General features: G+C 42.7%; 4 protein-coding genes across 5 annotated transcripts; 2 read left to right on the top strand and 2 right to left on the bottom strand.

Moving 5' to 3' along the window:
* Positions 1-1237: 1237 nt before the first annotated feature.
* fahd1 (fumarylacetoacetate hydrolase domain containing 1) lies at positions 1238-2216 on the bottom strand. Its single transcript, XM_084036552.1, has one exon. The coding sequence runs from the start codon at positions 2098-2100 to the stop codon at positions 1435-1437; it is 666 nt and encodes a 221-aa protein (XP_083892678.1). The 5' UTR covers positions 2101-2216; the 3' UTR covers positions 1238-1434.
* Positions 2217-2542: 326 nt separating this feature from the next.
* hagh (hydroxyacylglutathione hydrolase) lies at positions 2543-6605 on the top strand. The gene is made up of 9 exons (XM_084036553.1): positions 2543-2580; positions 2998-3182; positions 4516-4580; positions 4674-4791; positions 4870-4978; positions 5142-5245; positions 5503-5604; positions 5703-5782; positions 5892-6605. The coding sequence occupies exons 2-9, from the start codon at positions 3078-3080 to the stop codon at positions 5989-5991; spliced, it is 783 nt and encodes a 260-aa protein (XP_083892679.1). The 5' UTR covers positions 2543-2580; positions 2998-3077; the 3' UTR covers positions 5992-6605.
* A 128-nt stretch (positions 6606-6733) lies between these two features.
* Positions 6734-10513, bottom strand: narfl (nuclear prelamin A recognition factor-like). The gene is made up of 11 exons (XM_084036551.1): positions 10301-10513; positions 9491-9586; positions 9265-9408; positions 9054-9183; positions 8845-8979; positions 8419-8537; positions 8197-8326; positions 8040-8112; positions 7807-7944; positions 7539-7696; positions 6734-7379 (listed from the first exon to the last, which is right to left on the bottom strand). Exons 1-11 carry the CDS (start codon positions 10364-10366, stop codon positions 7138-7140), a joined length of 1431 nt encoding a protein of 476 aa, XP_083892677.1. The 5' UTR covers positions 10367-10513; the 3' UTR covers positions 6734-7137.
* Positions 10514-11452: 939 nt separating this feature from the next.
* Positions 11453-16858, top strand: e4f1 (E4F transcription factor 1). 2 transcript variants are annotated; one of them, XM_084036948.1, is made up of 14 exons: positions 11453-11605; positions 11883-12007; positions 12090-12174; positions 12505-12689; positions 12818-12938; positions 13027-13179; positions 13498-13688; positions 13800-14036; positions 14138-14249; positions 14446-14663; positions 14756-14954; positions 15056-15216; positions 15462-15524; positions 15658-16858. In XM_084036948.1, exons 1-14 carry the CDS (start codon positions 11509-11511, stop codon positions 16030-16032), a joined length of 2322 nt encoding a protein of 773 aa, XP_083893074.1. In that variant the 5' UTR covers positions 11453-11508; the 3' UTR covers positions 16033-16858. The 2 variants fall into 2 exon arrangements, with proteins under 2 accessions (XP_083893074.1, XP_083893073.1); XM_084036947.1 differs by having other exon boundaries at positions 15053-15216; positions 15658-16855.
* The last annotated feature ends 583 nt before the right edge of the window (positions 16859-17441 follow it).

Raw genomic sequence — 17441 nt, forward strand, 5'->3', positions numbered from 1 at the left:
ACATCATGGCCGTTGTGTGTTCGATTGATCGGAAGGATCCACGTAATCCCCCTCTGTGTCAGATGTACCTCCACAGGCTCCATGTGGTGAACGCCAAACCAGAGCTGAGCGTGAGCTTTGAAGCCATTGTTAAACAAAAAAACCAGCAAGGTTTAGTACATCCAGTCACACGGGGACAATGAAGAGTGTGATTCATGTCTCATAAAAGACGACACTGTGCTTTGGTGTGAAAATAAAATAAAACAGGCTACACCTGCATTTTCTAATTGAATCTGTCATAACTGCTCTGATGATGGACACATGTAACCCCGGAGTCCCCTGAGGGCCCGGGTCCCTGGAGATAACATGCCCTACAGGTGGGGGAGATGATGTACACAGACTCGGGTTTCAGCAGACCGGCCCGGGACAGGTTGATGGGGGCTCTGATTGATCCTGAAAGCAGAGAAGCCTGTGGGAGAATTGTAACTGAACCTGGAACAGATGTTAAACAGTCGAGGAAGAATCTTGCGGTTATGATGAAGATGCACGGCCTGAAAGTCAAAATTGCACTGGATGAACAGAAAAACCACACTTTTATTAAGTGGTATTGGCAAAGGGGGATTCTTTTTTTGGTGTAGCCTATTCGATTGTGGCGGACATCATACACTGAAGGGGCAACAGGGTTCAGTGTGCAGCTACAAAAATGTATCAAATCGTGGTCCATCAAACTTGCTGAAGAAAATGCTTCCCAGCTAATCCAAGCGGTTAAACGTGTCCCAATTTCATGAATAACCACACGGAGCCAGAGCCAAACCCTCAGCCCCCTAAACTCCCCCACTAACATGAATATTTTCTCAACTAGAACTCATGTGGGATAAACTCTACTTCACGTTCAAGCTTTTGAAGGGAACAAATTAATTCGGACTGCTCAATGAGACTGAAAGAAACATCTCGTATACGCCCTTATAAGTACATATGCTAGCAGAAATATAGTCATACATGGTGTGAAAGGTTTAAAATGCTATAGATGTTGGTTCTTTATATTGTTATAGACTTACAACAGTTTGGGCATGACTGATGGGGTTATACTGTATGACTGTATTGAATAATAACTATTATTATTGTTGTTATCTTTTGCTGATATGGTACTAAATGCATACTTCTACTGACATTTGAATATTCTTTTATTATTACACCATATTATTACATCTTTTTTTATATTAATATAAGTTCTGCACACTTCTTCCACCACTGACGAAACAAAGACAGGATGATGAATGATTTTCACATCCCTGGTTTGAGTAGATAATATAGTAAAACAGATCATAATTACACTCAGGAGATCTCTGTATTTCTTTCTGTTTTGAGAAATACAGAGTTGATGGCACAGCACTGCCACCTGGTGGTCCTCAGAGATATTGATAATGGTTTATTTTTCATTTGTGTCTTTCAGTTTCACTGCTTGTCTTTTCTGTCCACCCTGAAGCTCATCGTAACAACGTCCTCGATCCCAGCCTGCAGCTCGTCGTGCTCCTGCACGGCGGAGACTCCCTTGGGGGTCCCGGTCAGGATGAGGTCCCCCTCCTCCAGGGTGATGAACTCGCTGATGTAGCTGATGAGGTAGGGGATGGAGAAGATCATCTGGGAGGTGCAGCCGTGCTGCCGCAGCTCGTCGTTCACCTTCAGCCACAGCGTCACGTTGCCCGGGTCCGGGATGCGCTCTTTGGGGATGAACTCGCTGACGGGACAGGAGGTGTTGAACGCTTTGGCCAGGGTCCAGGGCAGACCCTTGGACTTGCACACGTCCTGGACGTCCCGGGCCGTCATGTCCAAGCACAGAGCATAACCCGCGACGTGCTCCATGGCGGCGTCCTGGGGGATCGCCGTGCCCCCTTTCCCGATGACCACTCCTAGCTCCACTTCGTGGTGCAGGTTAGCGGAGTACGGGGGCACCAGGACGGACGAGCCCTCTCTCACATACGCAGAAGGGGGCTTCAGGAACAGGATGGGCTCCGTAGGAATCGCGTTTTTCAGCTCTTTGGCATGGTCTGCGTAGTTCCTCCCGACGCAAATTATCTTCCTCCCCCACTCCCAGAAGCGAGATATGTTTCGGGCTGCCATTGTGGAAAAACGTGAAGGTTTAAGCCGCTTTGAGGCTGTCAGCACCAGTTTAACTAAACTTTGACCGTCACCCGGGTCCACGAAGCGAGATCATTCACCTACGGCAAGCATGAAGGGACATGTAGTAAACGCAAACATCTAATCAAAGCGGTTATATCCATATATTTGAGAAGGTTATCATCGAATAAATATCCCTCACATATACCACATTGCATATCTATACATATATGTTGTTAAAATATAACAAATAGTCAGTTTATCCATATTTATACCAATTAAGCCCGATCTACTCCCCCAGACGTGATTGGTGGAGGCTGGCAGGTTAAAGTTGAACAAAAAGGGGGCGGACGCGGAACTGAAAACTAAACTTTTCTGGTTTACACGAATGTGATAAGGCTATACCTGCTGTTGTTATGTTATTCAAGTCACTAGTGGGGAGTGCCTGCACTCTCCTTGGAGCTGGAACAGCCTTGAAATTCGGTACGTCCCCACGTTTGTTGTTGTCTAGCTTGTTAGCCTGCGTTGTTACATGACTGTTTACTAATTATACGGTTTGCTAACGTGTTTGTAATTGTGCTGTGTCTTAAGGGGAGGGCGCTTACATGATTGCAGCTGGACTGTCTGACTCACCATCTTCACCCTATTACATAAGTTAGACTGATGCGGAAGATGGGCTAGCTAGAACAACACGTTAGCATCGAAGCTAACGTTGTTTACCTTGTGTTCCTGACGTATTAGCTTACAGTCGCATTGCTGTCGTGTTACCGTGCGGTGCCATTTGGGGGGTTCTTGGTGTTTGTAGCTGCTTGTGGCGTATTTTGTGTGAATGAAAGGAATTATTGAAGACTAACGGGGAGAGTCCTCCTGTCAAACGCTGACTCGTATCTTCCCACGAAGCACCTGTGGAAGTCCAGGCCCAGGCAGCAGCCCTCCTTCACAGCGCGGTGCGGAAATCTTCTCTGGTGGAACAAACCAACATGAGGATAGAACTTCTCCCCGCACTCAGTGACAACTACATGTACCTCCTGATCGACGTGGACTCCAAAGAAGCAGCTATAGTTGACCCTGTGGAGCCCATAAAGGTCTGTGCATCATATTGTATTCTGTCATGTGAGAGTGATTATAACCGTCAAGCCACTACCTGAGGCACTTTTACTTGAGTATACATCTCTAGACAAATACAGTACTGTTTACTATGCTATATGTATGATATTAACAGTCAGTTACTCACTTCCTAGTATATAATGCATTAAGTCATGGGCACTACTTTGGATAATATCCTCTATAATAGTACGTGTTGTTGTTTTTATCATGATAAAGATGCATTTATTTTCTGGAAAATATATATAGATAATACCAGGTTCTCTCCAGGTGAATATTAGGTGCTTTTGTAGTAAAATGAGATACCTTAGGTCTGACAGCTATTTCTGTGCCCTGACAAAGACCCAGTGTGTGTCGCAACTGGCCAGCATTCTCCTGTGGTACTTTTTAACTTTGATAGGGGCCAAAACTAACAGAGGGATTTGAACTACATGCTTGGCTCGGTGCGAGTGTGCCTGAAATGTCTGGGTATTAGTAATTTTGAAAAATCTAATTTATATTGTCTTATAGTATATATTGTCATATCCTTTGTAGTATTGTCATGCATTAATCTAACCAATATTTTTTAAACTAATTCAAATAAGCTCCACCATGACTAACTTCCACATCAAAATGATTCTAGCTGTTCCTGCATCAATAACGATTCAATAACATAGTACTTATAATATTATAACAGGCTTTATGTATTGCATCTTGTACTAATGCAAAGGCTCTGAAGTAACGATTGCCCAGCAGCCATTGGCAACCATTTCAGAGAAATTGGAAACCAAATATTTGGCTGACGAGAGAATACTGCACATGCATTGGTGCATTTATTCACGTGCGTACACAGGCATCTGTGGTGACTAAAAATGGCAACCATATTTTCAGTTTTGGCAACCAACAGCAGATGCATGGTTACCAGCCTGACAACCACTTTTAGAAAGTTAGTGTAGAGTCTTGGCAAATGATCTCAATACTTTTTCCACCACTGATTATATAAAAATTATATTATATCTGTTCTTCCTTTTAGGGGCTACAACAATTAATGAATTAATGACTATTTAAACTGTACTGCGTATATATATATTTTTCAATTTGAATCAAATAGGAGTGTCTTGTATATATGAAAAGTTGGAACCAACAAATATTTTGCAGTTTCACTTGAAATGTTTTAACAACTAAAAATGATCAGTGTTGGCCACTGTAGTTCTCCTCTATGCTTAGCATTGAGTTAGTTGCAATCTGCAATCTCACCACTAGATATGGCCAAATCCTACACACTGCACCTTTTTTAAGGACTACTTTATTTCAACCTTTTTGTGCTTTCAACAGGTTGTGGAAGCTGTCAGAAAGCATGGCGTTAAACTCACAACAGTTCTGACGACTCATCACCACTGGTAAGCTACAAGTTAAGTTAAGGCCAGTATACTTAGAAACGGATATACCTGCTGAAGTGTATTTAAAATACTTTGACTCTTTTCTCTCCGCAGGGATCATGCTGGGGGAAACGAGAAGATGGTGAGGCTAATGCCGGGACTCCGGGTGTATGGAGGAGATGACAGAGTCGATGCTATTACAAAGAAAGTTTCTCATTCAAACAATTTCAAAGTAAGACCATACAATCCAAATATAAGCCTCAAACGACGACGGTGTCTTCTGATGCTCACTGGTATCGTTCTTTCCCAGATCGGATCCCTCAATGTCAAATGCCTGTTTACGCCGTGTCACACAACTGGTCACATCTGCTACTATGTGACAAAGGAAAACAGCACCGAGCCACCAGCTGTTTTCACAGGTATGTGGAATCACATCAGATCAGATAAACTGCAAGTGACATGAAGTCTCCCTTAAATCTGTCAAGCTCCAGCAAGAAGAGTTTATTTAACGTCTGTCGACAAGGCAGCAGTCTGTCATGTGGACCGTTTAATGTCCTAAGGACGCTGTTTTTTCCCATGCAGGGGACACGCTGTTTGTGGCTGGTTGTGGTAAATTCTTCGAGGGCACAGCAGAGCAGATGCACAGAGCCTTGATAGATATTCTGGGACGCCTGCCTCCTGAAACGGTAAATACATGTACTCTGTACATCTGTCATGTCAGTGTGAAGGGTATAATTGAAAGTCTAAACACTAAAGAACTTCATTTACAGAAGATTTGTGACGGAATCTAATTGAGATGAGACTAGATTTCATAGATTTAGAGATTAGAGTGAGTTTTTGCAGATTTTAAAATACAGATATGACTGTTGAAAATGAAATTTTCTGATAAGGATACTTAAATTGTGTGAAAGATTGACTAACTACGGTATGGTTGTGTTTTAAGCGTGTTTACTGCGGGCATGAGTACACCGTCAGCAATCTGAAATTTGCCCGTCATGTGGAACCAGACAATGAAGTCATTAAGAAGAAGCTGGCATGGGCAAAGGTATTTGGCTAACATGTCACATCTAGGCAATCATTGCTTCTATCTGATGATCAACCTGAAATAAAAACACATTTGTGTCTGTGTTTGTATTTCTGTAGGAGAAATGCAGCAATGGAGAACCGACCTTACCATCCACTCTGGCAGATGAATTCACCTTTAATCCCTTCATGAGAGTAAAGTATGTATTAATACTAATAATTAACTATGCTGTCCTAGATTACATGCCAGTGTCTGTTGTTTGTTTAGAGATAATTACAGTCCTGCTCATATTTCTTTGTTTAATTCAGAGAGAAATCTGTGCAAGACCACGTAAAGCAGACAAGCCCGATTGAAACAATGAGAAGTCTCCGGAAAGAAAAAGATGGCTTCCGGGTGCCTAAGGAGTGAAGTCCTTGCACTCAGGCTCACCGTTTCCTAACAACTCGTTCCAACACTGCAAGCTGTTAATAGTATGCTACAGAAAATTTCAACTTCAAGGCCACTAAAATAGCAATCATTTTTGTCACTATATTCAGCCTTAAAATGGCTATAAACTTGTTTTACTTAATTTGTTTTTTTTTGGATCATATTGGTGGGATAGTTTTAAAGGAATATATGGCCATACAATGAATGCTTTAAATGATGAATACATTTCTTAATCTGTAAGTTTAACTTCTGAGTTTTAGAGACGTTTTAGTTGTATTATATCACGAGAAAGGGAATGGCTTGGAAACAAATGTGAGGATATGTGTAAAAAGTTCTGTAAATTGATTTAAAAGATATTTGCTTGGAAGCTGTTAGTTTGGTTGTTTATGATGTGAAGTTTGGTGAACGTTGTTGTTTTAAAAAACAAAACAAAAACCCGAAAAACATTCTACTCATTGGCATGTCGGCATTAAATGTAGCTCTTTTGCATGTAAAAAGTAATCTATAAATAGTATTGCATTTGTCAGGAAAAAATCAATCCAACAAATAAAAGTCTTGTATTCAGAAAGTACTTGAGTAAAAGTACTCATGGGTGTGGAGGGAAGTCAAGTATTTATGTGTAATCATATGATCGTCAATTTAATTTATATAACTGCATCACAATTCATATGACAATCATATGTTTACACAAAAATACTACAAAAGAACATACAAAACAAACGGCCACAATTAAATAAAGTCTTTATTTTACAATATACAGAAGGATAAATAATCAATCAATGCTTATATGTTGCTTTATTTCAGCTCACAGTTTCAAAGTGTAACAGGTGCCACACAAATTAATTATTCATTATACATTTGAAAGGACAATCAGCAGTATAAAGGCAAATGATGATATATATATATATATAAAAAGTGGTTTGGCGTAAGCATTGTGTTTATATTATCTATGCACCTGGTCCTCCTTTAAGATGAAATAGAAAAGTTAAGGTTATTGGCATAAATCAAACTAGCTCAACTTTGCCCATAACCCTTCTCTTCTCTCTGAAGAGAGACAAAAATAGTCACATATTTGGACGGGTGTATAGTCAGTGTTGCTGCAACATTATCCCCAGATCATCGATGTCTTTACCACTTCATCGCGAGGCCATTCGTCATCTTCTCCACAGTGTGGTAGCCCGTGTGCAGCAGCGCTCTGGCTCTCTCCTCCCCGACGCTATGCAGCCAGGACTGGTACAGCTCGGACACACGGACGTCATCTTCTGGCGATAGGGGGCGCTCTGCCTTGTAGAGCTTCTCAACCTTCTGGAGAAGCTCCTTGGGGCTCTGACCTGGTCGGGGCTTCAACTGTCCTCCGCCATTTAGACAGCCTGAATATCAAGAAGGAAAAGGCACTGGCTGGGTTTATCACTTTAAATTGCTTGCAAACATCAAATATCAAAGCAGTGCTGGTGAGACAATGCAGTATGCTTGTCAGTTCTCCCACTTAGAGCAGCATGTATTTAAATTGCTTATTTCCTTCAATTCACCTGATGGACAGGCCATGACTTCCACAAAGTGGTAAGGCGACTTCCCTCTCTTGAGCTTCTGCACCAGGTTCTGGATGTTGCGAAAGCCGTACGTGGAGGCAAAGGACAACACGACAACTCCATCTTTCTCTAGAGTCACTTCCTGGAAGTCTTTATTCCTGTGGCAGAGGCATTCATTTAAATGTAGTTTTAAACAGATGACTCAGGGTTGACCGACCACAAATGACCACAAAGCAGTCGAGCTTCTTAAAGCTGTTGACAGACTCACCGGAGGGTCTTGTAGGTGAGCTCCTTCACCTCCTCCCCAAACAGCTGTTTGGCAGCATACGTGAAGACATGATGGAGGTAACCTCCTGAGCCGCTCCCAGAATGGCTCAGCAACTCACCGTTACTCACGCTGCTGAACCTGGGTCAAGAATAATATGTAGTGTGTGAGTGTAGTGTCTATTCTTCTGGGAACTCATGCCACGTCTGACAAAAACAAATGATCACAGGACTTACATTGGATCGAGGGGTGCAGGCTCCACGTCATTAAGGGAGACATTTTTCTCCTCCAGCATTTTCTGAACCTCTCCTATATGAGCCATGAGAAAATACAATAAGAGAAGATACTCCTCATACATAAAGACAAAGAGCGTCAAAAGAGTAGTTACTTTACCAGATGTGATGACGCAGTCCACTTCTCGAGTCTCAGCTTTCTCCATGTAAAACTCTGACCTTGAGGCCTCAAGTTTCTTGTCAAAGCAGGGCATTACTGCCACGTGGTAGATCTCCTGTGGACTCAGCCCCTAACAACAAACACAATACACAACTCAGTATTCTTTAAAACATTAGGCACACTGATTGCCTGCAATATGTGATGTGCAGGTGTCCCCGGTACCTGTTGTTCAGCAAAATATCCTTTAACCAGAGAGCCCATCATCTGCTGGGGGGAGCGAGTCGTACTAACATAAGGAAGAATAAATTCCCCGTGGGTCTTTTCTGCATAGCAAATCCAACCTGAGCAACACACAGTCAGATATGTCTTTGAGCAAACACTGAAATCCAAAGAACTGTAATTATTATTACAATGAAGTGGCTGAGCGTTTTGCATTTGATGAAGCATATCATTTACATGGTCCAACAACGAATATGAAGAAGGTTCCGAATAATATTTTATTCTACTTTTACATTATATTAATCCATGGAATTTCACATTGCGACAATTAAAATATGTTTGTCTACATTTTTTTTTATAAAGCACTGAAATCTGAGGTCCCCTTCATGACGTTTCAACATTTTACACACAGGATTTTGCGTGGAATACCTGGACAGGCCGATGTCATCATGGGCAGAACCTTGCTGTCCTCCTCTTTCTTCTTGAAACGCTCCACAAACTCTCTCTGGCTCTCCAGCAGGCTGAAGGTCCGGCTAAAGCTCGTCTCAAACACATGATGAACCCCTGCGATAAAGACAAAATCTTTAGGAGTGACCTAAATTGACCTCACAAAAGGAAAAAGTAATATTTACACTCACCAAGGCTTTTGAAGAAAGAAGTAAGCCTTCTGCCTGCCTCGCTACTGCTGAGGTCAAAGTATGCTGCGAGGGAGGCCCTGGACTGCGGCGACAAGGACACCACCACCACCTTCTGTTCGGCTGCGTTGGCCTGTGGAGGAACACACCCAATATCAATACTTTAACATTCCAAAAGCTGCAAAAGCATTCAAACGCAGGCGTCCATCTCTACCGCGTTGTTGCGCAGCACTTTAAAGAGTTCCTCGTGGCTCTGCTGCGTGATGAGGACGCTCTCAGCTGAGGTGATGCAGCCACTGCAGGCCAAGCAGTCATTCAGGGAGATCTTCGCTTTCTCCAGCTTCTGCTTCCCACCGTCCTGCAAAGGCAAGGCCGACAAACTCAAGGCAAATAGTTGTTTACTTCACACGCTGGTTTTGACTATAAGCCTCGACACCCACCTGGTCGACTTGGACGTAACTGCCATCGTCTTCTATTTGAATTTTGGCCACAGATTTGCCTTGTTTCTTCTCTATTTTAACAGGTTTGACACATTCCTGCACATGTAAAACACACATGTAAACCAAATGACAAAAATAATCAATTATTAACTTCACGAACAAGACAAACAGTATTTGAGGTCAGCACTAGGGGTTTGAGGTAGCCCAAGGTTTCAAACCAGATCATTTAACAGTCATTTAACTTGTTTTCTTCACAAAAACTACATGAAATTACTAAATGAATCGCGACAGCTTCAAAACGGAAACGAACAATGGTGTCACGTCATTTAACATTTGACAGCTAAATGACAAAACTGACAAAATATCAGGTCTTCAGTTACAAAGGAAAATCTATTTGGGTAACAACTCCAGCTGATTAACGTATTGACTATTGAGATCAAGTACAACGTCTCTATATATCCACAAAACCCGAGTTATTACACCAACGTCACTGTTACACCGTTGTTACATCATTGCTAACGCTAGCAGCATGCTAACTGCGTAGCAGACATTATTAACGATTTATTAACGTTAGCGGCTTCGCATTCAGTCACGATTGAGCCAATTAGTTTACATTACATTATCATGAATGTTTGTCAAATGTTGCGATTATAAGTTGTTCGCAGCACTGAAGAGGACAGCCAACGGTTAGTAAGCATGCTAGCTATTTCAGTACGGTTTTGTTGCTATCTGTGAGGCGAATCATTAGCGTTAGCTGCGTCCTTTTAAGAACCACACGATGGTATAACACGTTAGAAGACTTTCAGATACCTGAGAGGGGGTGATATAGTCGTCGAGATCAGTCAACTGCAGCACACCGCTGAAGACAGAAGTCATGTTCGCTGCCGTAAAGTGTTTGTTGTTTACTTTTGTGTCGTGAAAGGTATCCTCGACCTCGATTCAACCTCACAGACAAATCCAGATGTTGCTGTGCTTCTCTGTGGTCTTCTAGTATAGATTTCTATCTTCTTCTTCTTCTTCTTCTTCTTCTTCTTCTTCTTCTTCCTCTACTCAACTCTTCTACAACTTTTAATTGGGCATTGCCGCCACCTTCTGGCTTTATGCTCTATTATGTGTGCACATAATAGAAGCCTATAAGAAGTTTTATAACCCTAAAATGCTGATGAGTCATGTTCACATAAAATAAAGGGGGAGGGACTGGTTGAAAGAGAGGTCAAGACAGTTCAGAAATGAAAAGGGAATTCTAGCTTATAGGTGTAACATATATTTTTAAAATAACATAAACAACATATTCACAGCTTTATGCGACTGCAACCCACATTACTGTTTCCAAACTAGCACTAGTTTTAAATTGCATATTAATTTTATATTACTCGTAAAAAAAAATGTTTCCTTATTATTGAATGCATGGCCACTTCTAGGGCCCATAATCCCTTTGTTACTGCCACCACCGATGCTTCCATCCTAGAAGAAGCTTTAAGGATGCTGATAAGAAATAACTGGGTAATAGATCCTTCTTGGCATGCACACTGGCTTTCAAGGCCCTTGGTGATGTGGGGCCCTAAACCTGACCCAGTTCCTCCACGATTCATGAAGGTATTTTTATTTTAAATAGATAAACAGGGACAATCTTGACTTTGGAGGTTTCCAAAGTTCAAGAAAGCATCTCCATATTATAGCCACAATCCATCCCACATAATCTGCAGCTGCTGCATGCAAAATAGACATGTATTATCACAGTGAAAACAAAGTGAATGCATTCTAAACAATCAGATATTTATCACGCATATAAATAGGTAAATGGAAGCAATATATATCATTTAAATGTATAGATCTATAAATATTTCACACGTGTATTATGAGGTGAAAAAAACAGATAAAATATGTTTTCTTGCAGTCTGGTGAAGAAAACACACGCGCGCACGCGCCCTTATGTTGTTATGACTACGCGGTCGTAAATCCGCCATGTTTTCCCTCCTCGTAGCGGCGTTGCGACAGAGACGGAGAACTCGAACGACATGAACGTAGAAAATAATCATACGGCAGAAACAGAGAGGGAGCAAACGACCAACGGCAACGAGACGATCACCATTCAAACAACACTGGGAGACGAAGGTTAGCCCTCTTCTTTCGATGAAACAACACTGAAATAAGTATCAAATATTGTGTTTGGGCCTAGTTAGCTTCCTCCATCATGAAACGTTGCTAGCGGCTAGCTGCTGTTAGCGACAACATTAGCTTTTCCCCCCGCAGCAGCTTTACTCAGATTAGGAGTCCGGCCAGTCAGCGGTATTCAGATAAAGTTACGTTCACGTCACTGAGGTGGTCGCTGGCAGCACTGAAATACGTGTTCCCTTCTGGGATGTGTAACGTTGTGTCTCTGTGCTGTCAGATGAAGATGTGCACAAGTGCGGACGCTGTCAGACAGAGTTCTCCACGCTGGAGGCTTTCATCCAGCACAAGCTGCAACACAACTGCAAACGCGTGGAGGCGAGCAGCCAGGAGGCCAACCAAGAGGTATGGGTTGGGCTGTGTGTGGGTTTAAGTTAAACACGACGAACAGCAGTGGGAGAACGAACGTTTGTCTACGTTTTGCCAGGTTACCGCAGCCAATGGCAGTGCTTCTTCAGAGGTGACAGTAGCTGAAGGTGCATCCTCAGATGAACCAGTGAAGACCACTAATGGTAGGTCAACATTTAGACTGCAACTATATGTCATTCATTTATTTCAAGTAGCCCATTATAACTTCCTCTTTTTATCCAACTAGTCCCAAACCCAAATATATTCAGTTTACTACCATTTAAGACAAAGAAAAGCATTACGTTCACACATTTGAGAAGCTACAGTCAGCAAATATTCAGTAGTTTTGCTTGAAAGATGACTGAAGCAACAGCTTGCTGAAAAATAATGTTGTTGTTTGATATTAAATCGCTGGTCAACATCGTTTCAACCTGTGAATTAATTTTAACATCTGCAGGGGGACTGAAATCTTAGTTTGTCTGTTATTCACACAGATGGAAGCAGTGGTACGTTGGGCCGAGGGCGCAGGAAGAAAGTCGTGTCAAGCAAAGTCCCTGACCACTCGGATGGGACCGAAGGCTCCTTATCTGACAATGCTGACAGTGACAACAAGCCCACTTACAAGGTCAACCAAGAGGGACGCTACATTTGCCAACTTTGTGACAAAACATTTAAAACCGTGAGTAATATCATTGTGTGTGTCTTTTATCAGCAAATGTTGGAAATCATTTTCATGAATGGTACCAGGCAGGGTATTGAGTACACTTTACGTTTGACTTTTAAATACATTCTATTGTCACCCAACAGACCAACATCTTGAGAACTCACATGAAGACTCACAGCGACCAGAAGAACTTCTCATGTGACCTCTGTGGGACCTCCTTTCGCACAAAAGGCTCCCTGATTCGTCACAATCGTCGTCACACTGGTACAGACAGTAAACGGAGTGTTTTGGTCTTGAGTTGATGTGCTTGACCACATTTTACCTAATGATCTTTCTTCCTGTTCACTTGCAGATGAGCGGCCGTATCGCTGTACTCTATGTGGTCAGTCCTTCAGAGAGTCCGGTGCCCTCACCAGACACCTTAAGGCCCTCACACCCTGCACTGAAAAGATTCGCTTTGTCCAGTACAAGGAGATCTTGGTCAGCAAAGATGGAGTACAAAAAGGTCAGATTTATATTTTGTACCAAATGAGTCTGTGCGGAAAAGGGTAGCTTGATACAATCTATTCTATCAAAGCAAATGATCTGCAGCTCTTAATCGAGTCCTTGAGAATTAAAATTCTATATTGACAATGTAGATTTAAAGCTGCTGCGAGGAACTTTTATTTTATGCTGATTTTGGCGTCTTTTAAGTCATATAGAAGCATCAGTATTAAATTGAGACTGTTTCATAACCAGTTAAAAGTTCTTCATAATACATTTTAAAATAGATTTAGAATACTGGAGGAGTTGAGTCACTGACAGGTCCATGCGACTTTTCCAGGAGTCGATGGTGATCAAGCTGCAATGGCTACCGAGCAGCATGAGGTAGTGGTTGTGGAGCAACAGCCAGAGGAGCAGGAGATGGTGGAGGCCCAGACTGCTGTCGTCAGTGTGGTGCAGGCCGGTTCCCAAGAGGTTCTCCATCAGGTCCACTTCACAATGGAGGTGAATGGAACAACGCAGGAGCAACAGGTGAGTACAGAAAAGTGTGCACACATAAAACATACAGGGATTCTGCATGAGATGGTTTTGCTTTTAACTCTCGCACACCATTTTCTGTTCTGTTGCTCTGCCTCTGGCCAGGTTGTAGTAGAGCAGTCTCAGGCGGAAGCCCTGGCTGCTGCTGCAGCAGCAGGCGACAACCTCATCTGCCAGGCCATCATCAACTCTGGCATTCCACTGGGGGCGGAGGAAGCCGTGGTTGAGGAGACCTCACAGGCAATCGAGGAGATGGATAAAGTGGTTTCTGACTGTCCTGATGTTGATGAGAATATCACTGAGATCCACGTGAAAGAGGAGTTCGTGGAGATGGAGGCAGAGGTAAGGATGGCCATAACCGGAATGGACTGCATATTAGTTCATCATGAATCTTAAACTACTAGAGTTACGATCATTGTCAGATTTTTTTTGTTTTTTTGCAGGAAGCAGGAGATGGAGGTGATCAAACATCCTTAAAACTCTACACATGTCCACACTGTAATCGCTCCTTCAAGGGACTGAATTACTTCCGCTTTCATGTCAAGGGCCATTTGGGTAAGTCTGTAACTATTAACGATGACTCACAGCAGCTTGATACGCTCCCTTCTTATTATCCTGTTGATTATCTTTCATTAAACTAGGAAATCAAAAGAAAGTTGATGGGACACTGGTGGATTTCAGGAGAAAAAAAAACCTCTGTTGATAATGTGTGTGTATAAAATTCTTCTGTGCATCCTTTCTCTTTCCGCAGGTTACAAACCCTTTAAGTGCACACTGTGCCATAAGGAGTTTCTCACTGGTTACTTGCTGAAGAAGCACATGGAAGTCCATGTCAGTGAGAGGAGGTACAAGTGCGGTGAGTGTGGCAAGCTGTACAAAACCATCGGGCATGTACGTGAGCACATGAGGGCCCACTCGGATGAAAGACCCTACCGCTGTGCCAGATGCAACAAGGGGTATAAGACCAAGGTGAGTTTTGTCTATGTTGTGTACATAACTCAACTTCTATTTCCACCAAATGATCAGTGCCATCTCTAACATGTTTCTTTTGTCTCGCTTAGAATGCCTTGCAGGTGCATCAGCGGACCCACGGTGACGATAAACCGTATGTGTGTCAGTTCTGTTTGAGAGGCTTCAGGGAGAAAGGTTCTCTGGTGCGACACATCCGCCATCACACCGGAGAGAAGCCTTTCAAGTGCCCGAAGTGTGGACGGGGCTTTGCTGAGCACGGGACTCTCAATCGGCATATGCGTGCAAAAGGTACGTGTTACTGACGGACAAAAAAAAACTGAAAGAAAACAGGTTTTCCCAGTAGAGATCCAGACAACAATAATAACACACACTGCGATTTGCACCAGGAGGCTGCCAGAAGGACGATGGCAGCGAGCAGCAGGATGTGGAAACCGAGGAGAAGGAGTCAGCGGACAGCCTGGCAGCAGCAGCTATCATCTCGGAGGATCCTCATGCCGTCCTGGTGGAGTTCTCCTCAGTGGTTGCAGACACACAAGAGTACATTATCAAGGTGAGATGCAGGGAAGCGTTGTTTCTCCTCTAACATCACGGCTTCAAGGTGCATTCAATCACAAGTAGAAATTTAAATGAGACTAGAATTGAAGCCTCTTCATCAAGGACTCAACTATTTGTGATTTATGTAGGTGTCTTGCATTAACAATGTCATGAATGTCAATGAATGTCTTCAATTATTTATTTTGAGGTTCTTATGACTAGATTCTGCTTGCTCTTTTCTTTTGATCTTGTCTCCTCTAGACTCAAACGGAGGACGAGGTGCAGGAAGAAGAAGTTACACTCATTCAAGATAGCCAAAACGAGGTCAGTTTGTACACAAATAGACACAAGTGAGAACTACTTACTTGGCTACTTACTAAATAAATCAATTTTGACATAAAAATTATGAATTTAAAAATGATTTTATTCCTTTTTATATCAAACCTCTCCCTGCCAGATGGGTAACCACATCATGAAAGTGGTGCAGCGACTCGTCAGCCAGTCGCAAAGCGCCGGCGGCACAGGCAGCCACCAGATCATCGTGCGCAACATGGCGATGAACGAGGAGGGCGCGTCCATCTCCGACTGCGGCGACACCATCACCATCGCTACGCCCGAGAGCCTGACGGAGCAGGTGGCCATGACGCTGGCCTCCGCCATCAGCGACGGCACGCTGCTGGCCACGGCCGGCACTGTGGAGACGGCGGACGGGACAGTTACCATGGTTACCACAGAGGAAGCCGTGGAGGAGGGAATGCAGATGGTGCAGCAGCAAGAGGGATTTGTTATCACTTCCCCCGAGGAGGTGGAGATTCAGACTGTCATCGTATGACCGATGAGGAAGCTAACTCTGGACTGATACATTTGGCTGGACTGTACTTGTGTAGCCGCTTCCTGTAGAGTTTATAAGAGCCTCATTGTGAGATTTGATTACAAAACAAAGGCCAAAGTGTTTATAAGGTTTATAGTTACAGAAGAAGACTGAATGAGTGTGCATGAGGACTAATTGATTTAGGACTGATTGATTTGCTAAATTGAAGATTACCAACCCTTTAACCTAGTAACTAACCGGATTAATTTAGTAAGGTGCTCATTCTGAAGGCCTTCGCCTTTTATCTCTTGTTGCCTGGTGTCATTTTTCTTTGCTGCAGTCAAAAAAAAGTGAAACTCCTTCTTAAATGTAATACCTAAAATGGCACCATCCCATCGTAGTTTTCACTTCTCTGCTGTCTGGGTAGGCAAGTTTCAGAACTCTTATCTCCCAATTGAAATGTGATGCCTTTTTTTTTTTTTAAAGACCGACGGATCCCTAAAGTGTGTGTGTGCCTGCCTTTTGAAGGCAATTCAGGAGCGAATCTAAACTTCCCGTGGTGCAGTGTTATATCATGATGCATCTTTAAGCATGACAGACAGTAAGATGCTTTCAGTTTACTCGCGCAAATGTTTGCATCAAATAAATGCTATTTTCTTATACAGCTGGACCATTAACTTTGTTGATATCCTGTTTTTCTGATTGGTTGAGAAGATTGTCTGGAGCTCTCAGTGTGTGCTTATTTTTCTATGTACTAATTAGATCCTTGTGATCAAGTTTACATGCATTTGTTGAAAGATTATTTTGATAGTGAGGCGAAAACAACCACATGGAGCTTAACGTTTGTTAACTGTAAATGAACACATTTTTAAATTATTTGGTTTGTCAATGGGAATAATCCACCGTATTGCTCACTAATACACAGAACTGTGGCTTTTTTTGATATCTGGTTGTTTCCAATCTAATCGTGCATATTTGTGCTTCCCCAAAGAAAGAAAAAAACACTTGAATATCAACCTGTTTCTTGCCTGTGTTGATATGCTCACATCATGCAACATTATTATTATTTTCCCATCATCCTGTGTAGCAGTCTAGTTTCATTTCTTCTTTGTTCTTAGAAGTGTCTGACTCAAGAGTGAATGTCATCCATCTCCTCATCACGGGGATACCACCTGTATTGAAACCCCACACACACCTGCCAGGTAAAACAGCACGCATGCAAACACAGGGATTGTACTGCCTGATGTCACGCTGTCGACTTTGTATTAATATTTGAGATCCTACGCTTAATTCACCGTGGCTGAAATGTGGCGGTGCAACCTTGAGCGTATCTGCAGGCTACATCTCTGCAACCGGTGCTCCAGTACTGAGGTTAACGCGGCCTCTATAATCGGAGAAGTGTCCCTGGCTGGTACGCCACACGCTGGTTT

Source organism: Eutrigla gurnardus (assembly GCF_963514095.1).
Source record: "Eutrigla gurnardus genome assembly, chromosome: 20".
NCBI classification, from domain to species: Eukaryota; Metazoa; Chordata; class Actinopteri; order Perciformes; family Triglidae; genus Eutrigla; species Eutrigla gurnardus.

What these genes read in the sequence shown, in the direction of transcription:
- fahd1 (XM_084036552.1), bottom strand. Translation starts at nt 2,100, where the DNA reads ATGGCAGCCCGAAACATATCTCGCTTCTGGGAGTGGGGGAGGAAGATA.
- hagh (XM_084036553.1), top strand. Translation starts at nt 3,078, where the DNA reads ATGAGGATAGAACTTCTCCCCGCACTCAGTGACAACTACATGTACCTC. An exon ending in CTGACGACTCATCACCACTG is followed by an intron (nt 4,581 to 4,673) that starts GTAAGCTACAAG and finishes TTCTCTCCGCAG; the next exon opens with GGATCATGCTGGGGGAAACG. An exon ending in AATCCCTTCATGAGAGTAAA is followed by an intron (nt 5,783 to 5,891) that starts GTATGTATTAAT and finishes TGTTTAATTCAG; the next exon opens with AGAGAAATCTGTGCAAGACC.
- narfl (XM_084036551.1), bottom strand. Translation starts at nt 10,366, where the DNA reads ATGACTTCTGTCTTCAGCGGTGTGCTGCAGTTGACTGATCTCGACGAC. An exon ending in ACTATATCACCCCCTCTCAG is followed by an intron (nt 9,587 to 10,300) that starts GTATCTGAAAGT and finishes TTACATGTGCAG; the next exon opens with GAATGTGTCAAACCTGTTAA. An exon ending in CTCACCTACAAGACCCTCCG is followed by an intron (nt 7,697 to 7,806) that starts GTGAGTCTGTCA and finishes CCTCTGCCACAG; the next exon opens with GAATAAAGACTTCCAGGAAG.
- e4f1 (XM_084036947.1), top strand. Translation starts at nt 11,509, where the DNA reads ATGAACGTAGAAAATAATCATACGGCAGAAACAGAGAGGGAGCAAACG. An exon ending in TCACAATCGTCGTCACACTG is followed by an intron (nt 12,939 to 13,026) that starts GTACAGACAGTA and finishes GTTCACTTGCAG; the next exon opens with ATGAGCGGCCGTATCGCTGT. An exon ending in TCGTGGAGATGGAGGCAGAG is followed by an intron (nt 14,037 to 14,137) that starts GTAAGGATGGCC and finishes GTTTTTTTGCAG; the next exon opens with GAAGCAGGAGATGGAGGTGA.